Source organism: Polypterus senegalus, chromosome 2 (genome assembly GCF_016835505.1).
Source record: "Polypterus senegalus isolate Bchr_013 chromosome 2, ASM1683550v1, whole genome shotgun sequence".
Lineage (NCBI taxonomy): Eukaryota > Metazoa > Chordata > Cladistia > Polypteriformes > Polypteridae > Polypterus > Polypterus senegalus.
Window position 1 is genome coordinate 295,757,875 of NC_053155.1, and position 7,500 is coordinate 295,765,374.

The 7,500-nt window shown below is 38.6% G+C and overlaps 1 protein-coding gene across 3 annotated transcripts in view; it reads right to left on the reverse strand.

The window, feature by feature from the left end:
* Positions 1-7,500, reverse strand: part of supt20 (SPT20 homolog, SAGA complex component) — a 100,182-nt gene that overhangs the window by 76,657 nt on the left and 16,025 nt on the right. For all 3 annotated transcript variants that reach the window (XM_039745809.1, XM_039745808.1, XM_039745807.1), the window contains exon 2: positions 1,325-1,418. In XM_039745809.1, coding sequence (XP_039601743.1) covers positions 1,325-1,381 — 57 coding nt within the window. In that variant the 5' untranslated portion in view covers positions 1,382-1,418. The remainder of the gene's footprint in view (positions 1-1,324; positions 1,419-7,500) is intronic.

Sequence of the window (7,500 nt, forward strand, 5' to 3'; positions counted from 1 at the left end):
CAGATTTTTTGCTGGTTCGCGGATTTCTGCGGACAATCTCTCTCTCTCTGACATTCTCTGCTCCTGACGCACACTCTTTTGAAGAGGAAGATATGTTTGCATTCTTTTAATTGTGAGACGGAACTGTCATCTCTGTCTTGTCATGGAGCACAGTTTACTCATTTGACTAAAGGGTGTTATTTCATGTCTAGAGGGCTCTAATAATGTTAGAAAATGTATTTAGAAGGTCGTAAACAGGTTTTCTATGCTCTAACTGCGAAAATATTCGATTTATAAATAAAGAATCCTACTTCGTGGAAATTCATTTATCGCGACAGAGTCTGGAATGGATTAACCGCGATAAATGAGGGTTGACTGTAGAGCTGTAACTAAGTCAATTTAGATTCAAATATTTCATATTAAATAAGCAGTACATTAGTTTGAGCAATATCTACAGTTATGGTGAGGTTCTTAAAAAAACTTGACATTTGAAATTTAAAGACTGTCTTTAAATTGCTTCACAAAGTTTTCAATTAACATAAAATTTGCAAACAATTAGCCCTATATTAAAGTAGATACAGCCTAGCGATATCACATGTACACCTATAGTTAAGCATTTGTTTTGATTAAGAAGTTTACTATTATCTAAAATCATGTTGTGTGGTTACTGTAAGCTATAACCAAGATCATTCTCTGCTTAGCAGCATTAGGTTTAATTAATGTCGGCCCTGACCAGGTGGTACATTTTGGGGGCTTATTTGGGAAACACCTGAGTTAGAACAGATTCTAAGAACAATATGTATGACAAAATACAAGTTTAAAAGAGGCCATTAACATTCTATTCACAGATTTATGGATTTATTAAGTAAACCTTTAAGTCAAAATCCCAGTAGACCAGCTCACCTTTGAAATGGAAAAGGCTGCACTTTGTCACTTGTAAAAATGCTGTCCATGTCAACAATCAACAGATTGTGATAGTAGTTACCTAACCAAAAACATTAACGGGCTCTTCTTAGTGGTGCGTAGATATGAAACGACGATATGAAAAGTCCTATAATGCAACACTAACATCCAGGGTAACGGGACACTGAATGAAGAATTTTAGAACTTTTAATTCACATATTCAAATTGTAATATACACTGAAATATATTTGAAATTTGGCTATAGTCTTGATAGAGTGCTAATGCAGAACCATTTCAAAAGAGAGACAAGACATCCACAGATTTGCACTGGCAACCATTATACTGAGATGAGTACATACTTAAATTTATTTAAATCATTCCACAATAAACAACTTTCAAAAACACCTCCAGACTTTAAATGATACTGGTTAAATACACTTACCATTTTGATTTGATGACAGGGTACAATGTATGATGAAATGTTCAGTAAAGCTGGCATAGTACATGCATCTTCTTTTGAAGATTAACTTCTTACCCTATAAATAAGCAATACAAATTATAACTTATAACTGTGATAAAAAATATAATAGGCTATCATAGCTGAATGACAATATGAAAACTTCAAAAGCATAAAAAAATATTTCTTGTAAGCAGGACATGCATACAAGTTTAAAAAATTAAAATTACACTTTAAGTATAAAATTTGTTGCAGAATGTAAGTCTTCATTTCACATTAAACTATTAAATTGCCATTGAGGTTCTCATGACTTTAGCATTAATTTGGTATTAAGAAGTGCAGAGAGTTCCCTCTAAAATATTATATATATATACAGGTACATACATATACACACACACGCACATATACTGTATAAAAACACACAGGTTAAGTATCCCTAATACAAAATTATAAAATCAGAACTATCCCAAATCCTAAGCAACAACCAGATGCCACCTACGTTCCATTTAATTATTTTTCCTGTTGTGTGAAAGTGAACATCATGCATACATTTCCCAAACAGATTTATTCATTGTAAGCCAATGGGGTGGGAGGGGTTGTCTGGTTCCCCTGTGAAGCCAAGCACCACAAAACTACTAAAAGCAATTGATGACCAAGGATGAACTCCTCCATGAAGCACAATCACTCAATTAACTATTGGGAGGTGGGGCCACCACAGAACGCCACGATGTAGAACTGATAATTCATGGCAGCTTCAGTCTGCTGTGCTGGGCAAGGGAGAGGCTGGTGAGCAAAAAAATAACACCTATACAGCAGTTCAAAAGTGCTGTTCAAAGAACAACAAATAAGACACCACAAGTGGAAAATTCCACCCCAGGGGTCAGATATATAAAATAAAGTTTTGTGGAAAGTTGAATATGCACATTTCAGTTAAATATTAAATATAGACTCTGTTAACACTTTTGGGGTGTAATATGTTTGTCATGTCAACACATATTATAATAGTGGCTCAACGATATGAACTATTATACATCTGAGTCATCACTTAGCTGGTTTGGCTGTATTTCCCTATTTGATCAAGGATGTCCCAAAGTTATCACATTATGTATATGCAAATATTCCAAAAAGCAAAACTAGCTAAAATACTTCTGAACCCAGGCATTTCGGATTAGGGATAATCAACCTGTATTATTGCTGAATTACACATCTCTATATATAATCTTCATTTGGATCTTGATCTTTGTTTGTCCGCGAATGAATTAGAAGAAGCACTAGATGGCAGTAGAGAGACAGCTAAAACATAGGCATTGCATTAAGAATCTCCTCTAGGCTTATACTACTGAAGACTGTAGTACTCCAGTCACACCTCAAAACACAGATATTCAAACTAAACAAATTGTTGTGCTTTAAATTAACTAAAGAGATCTTCATTTAGATCTTGATCTTTGTTTGTCCACGAATTCCATGCATGCGTAGACCACCTTCCAGTTTAGTATGTTTTTGTTACTCACGGATGTCAACAATGTGCCAGAATAACAAAAGGGGTGGTGGACAGTGTTACGCTGGTTAGCTCCTGAGGCCTGGTTAGAGAATGAGATTGCCGAAGATAAAAGGTACGTGCCTACGTAACATATGAATGAAAGAAAGACAGTGGGTAAAATAAATGACAACGTAAAAGCACGTTCCGGAAATTATTATTGTTACGTTGTGGCCGGCGAGTGCTGTTGTACCGTGGCTTGCTCACATATCAGTGAAGTGATCGCTATTTATGCTTTAAAAGAGCCTGGATACCAATGTGATCCCCTTTTATAACCATTGCTCCGTGTATATTGCCTTACTCTTTGTATTGCCACAAAGCAACCTGCGAGATTGGAGAAAGGTTGAGAAGAGATTGTGAGGGGAAACGACAGCGTCGTGAAAATGAGACGGACTGTGAACGGACAGAAGCAGAAATGCTCCTACACCACCACATAATTACTATTCAGACAGTGATTCCGAGTAGGCTGTTCCTATCGAATCAATGTCCAAAAGTTTTTGTTTGCAATTTTGTTTCCCTTATAAAAATCATAATGCTGTGCGACGAAGGGCCCAGTTCACAACTGGCAGCCGCGTTTAAACAGGGAGCTCTTCACAGACAACTTTAACAAGTGCAACGTAGTTGGGCGCACATGGTTAGTACAGTATAAACCCTTACAACACAACAGTCTTTTGATGCTGGTCTTTTTATTTTTCCAGTTCAAATATGTGAACTAGTGCTGGATCGGTACTAAAAGTTCTTGCACCCCTTCTCAATCACACTTCTGCGAGCTTCCCTTTCGTATCACATAAACATGTGCTTCTCTGGCTTGCCACACTGCTCCTTAGTATTTTCTGCTTTCTGTAGAGGTGTGCCATTTTGGTGAAGTTAAAGGCTGATTTATATGGCTTAAGAAGAAAAATACTTATGATTTAAAATGCTATGTCGGAGAGAATGAGTATAGCAAAGATTGTTTATTCACTTAAATAATGTGAAATGGCTTTGATATAATTGTGTCCATCTTTCACTGCTTATATTTTGTACTTTGTATTTTGTACGTGCACTTTGAGCTACATTTTTTTGTATGAACATGTGCTATATAAATAAATGTTGTTGTTGTTACTTTTTCTAAATCCAGATGCACCAGTAAGTGACACCTTCAAGTGCTGGCTAAGTGTGCTGGATGGTGTAAGCAGAAATGAGTTATGCGAGTTAGTCTCATAATGTGAATGTTTCTCTTCATGTTTAATCAACAAAACTTTCGGTTAAATTGTTTGAGTAACCATTATCATTTGCTTTAAAGCCAAAGTATTGTAAAATAGATTTATTGTTAGCTACGCATTTCCAAATCTATGATTTTCTGTACTAAATCAGGTGTCTTTGTACAATAGTGTTGAATGTCAAAGCATTGTTGTTGTTGTAAATTTGCTTGGTTCATTGGTGGCCTTGTTTACTTATTTTATTCTCGGAAAATTCACTGTGTGGCTTGATTAAGCAAACCTTTTTCCCCCCCCAGCACACCATGATGTTCTGCGAGGCCATAGTCAAATCACAGAGCTGCAGCAGCCAGTATTGGGTGTCACTACCCAATCAGTACTACAGCTAGATTTGACCCAACACACATAAAAAAAAGAAACTTAACTCAGCTTTAGAGATTACTGAACAGAATGCCAAATCTGAAACATACATGCAGATACACAACTTGCAGTTTTTTCAAGGGTTCTTACGATGCTGGTTTGCTCCATGCTCCCATCTTGCTTTTGGGAGCCCTTGAACCCGACACCGTCGATAATGTCACCGATGAGCTAGGCAGTGAGGCACAACAGTGAAGCAAGGGGATGGTGCAAAAAGTGCAAAGTGCTTTTATTTAAAAACCAACAAACAAAAACAAAGTGTCCAAATAAACAGTGCAGTGCTTCACAGATCTATAAATAAATAATCCAATAAAACATTTTTAAAATGGAGGTTAAAAAAAATCCTTTAAAAACCAAGTTTAAAACAACAGCTGAAATCTGTCCTTTTAAAATCACAAAGCCCAGTGCCTTTCTACTGGTTAATCCCCTGCTTCTCCCGTCCAGGCTATGCACCAGGGGAGCCACCCCACCTGCAGCTGACCTTCACTCAACCTTCTGATCTGGAGGCTTCCCGATCCCTGGCTTCGACTCAGCACTCTCCAGACCAAGACTTAGGTTCCCCCAACAGCCAGGACGCTAACGCTGGGGATTCTATTCCAAATCTCACGACTCCCGCTGTCTTCTGCGGCAAGCCATCCTTCTTCTGGTCACTCCAGCTCCTCACAATGCTCAGCGGGAGCGACCACTACCAACTGCCCTAGGTGTCGGCCAAACACCCCGCTAGGGCTCACTGTTCAGCTGCTTGCGAGCCTGCGCTCGCACCGGCTATCCTCTTACCACTTCCTTCCTTTCTCCTGCCACCTTAACCTGTCTGTCTTTTTTTCTTCCTCATCTTCCCCTGCTAGCCTCCTCGCACTTCTATTTATCACAGGAATGCGGATCAGCAGTGGCAATCAGCAGCTCCCTGGAACAATCATGGATGCAGACAACTATTCACCTGTGCACTTAAGTGAGAACCGCCCACATCACGAATTCCCCCGGAAACGCTTGACCATAAACATACACCATGCCCCCTCACTTAGCCAGAAGTGCTTATGAAAATGCTTAAATGTTTTGGAAAGTCATCTCATGCTCCACAACAAACAGCATTAAGTTTAAGTAAGCGTAATGGATAGTACCCTTAAGTACTTAACTACATTATCTACTTGTATCCTCTACCAGTTTCAACAAATGGCTTTTCTCAAGCATAATATGAAAATGACAAAAGGATATGAACAGAAGAATAGCAGCTCTACAAAGCAGCTGACAGCAAATTATTGCATATGGAGAGGGTGGGCTACACTAAGTGCAGGAGAGAAACACACAAGCCAATTCAGAGACGGCGCGTCCAAGTCACCATTCCACAAAATGATTAATTATACATGGTTCTGTCCTTGCACCAGGGGCCTCATGTAAAAAACGGTGTGTACACACAGAAATGTTGCGTAAGAACTTTTCCACGTTCAAATCGCGATGTATAAAACCTACACTTGGCGTAAAGCCACGCACTTTTCCACGGTACCTCATACCTTGTCATACGCAAGTTCTCCGCTCAGTTTTGCAGACTGGCAGCACCCAGCGTTAAAGAAATGCTACTGTTCCTGTGTGGTTATTCCTTATTTTCCTGACGCGGCTTTATAAATACACTGAAACTAACCTCATATTGTTTATTAGTGTAATGCATCTGATTGTAATTAACTTGTAACAATATAATGGTCCAGGGAATAGCCATAGTATTCCAAATACCATAACTGCTTTAGTGTTGTTACTCTCACTGCACCATCTTCTTCTTCTTCTTCTTTCAGCTGCTCCCGTTATGGTTGCCACAGCAGATCATCTTTTTCCATATTACTCTTACTGCACAACTCGGAGTATTTATATAACTGTATCTGAGTGGGGAATCACAGCAGCAGCTGATCGGAAAGAGAATTATCGGGATATAGACTCAAGCACACACTACCTCAGCCACGGCAAAACGTTTCAAAGCTTTTCCTGTACGGACCTCGCAGTTCAGAAACAGTTTCATCCCAAGAACTATAAACGCACTCAATCAATTGCTCCTTGTAGAACTGTTTGTACTTATAAGTACAATTACCTCACTGTAAACTTGCACTACAGTTATAATATTGCGCAACCTGAGCCACTTTGTAAAGCGCGTATTTACATATGATGAAGATATCATTTTTAGATGAAATGCAGCAAAATATGTTTATTATATTATACAGGTAAAACTTTAACTTCATTTAAATAATCCATATTCTTTACTGGGACTGGCGTGAAGGATAGAATAATTAAACACGTACTACAAAGACAGTTCAATGTTCCTTAAACGTTTTGAAGAATCGGCGCTCTAAGCTTACAGATGGCTTAACGTCTATTACAGAGCTGATTGTGTGGCGATCGGTTACTTGGAGAAAGAAAAGCAAGGACTGCAGGGGCAGCCACACCAATATATACTGAATATAAAACAGAAAGAGAAAATAATGACACAGCTAAAAACGCAGCGGCAAATTTCGACAAAAGTTAAACACTTGTGTCACGAGCATGAGGCAGCTAAGCAGCGTCCGCAACGGATGAGGCCATCCACCGTGCATAAAATACCGTATTGACATCGGCGGACGAAAGGGCCACCGATTCTTTCTCTGCCTAGAGCCGCCCATAAGTACTGCTGCAACAAATAATTTCTTTGAATGTCGCACACAATCATTGCGCCGTGAAGCCCATGTTTAATAACGTGCTTTAACTCCCATCATCATGAAAATTATATCATGTATACATCTCAGTATTTTAGTTAGTCAGAGAGCTGTAATATCATGAATGTAATGGATTCTGTGTCCAGTCGGAGGAAGAGAGCCGGTTTAAGACGCAAGTAGTGATTCACACACATAGAGCACATAGAAGATCACATACAAAACAAAGCATTTAACGTGCTACTTTAATTACAATGTGATTTGAGAAACTGGTTAATTAAACGATTTTAAGATGACGTTTATGATGTTCTACTTTAATGCCAAAATAAACTACGTGATTAA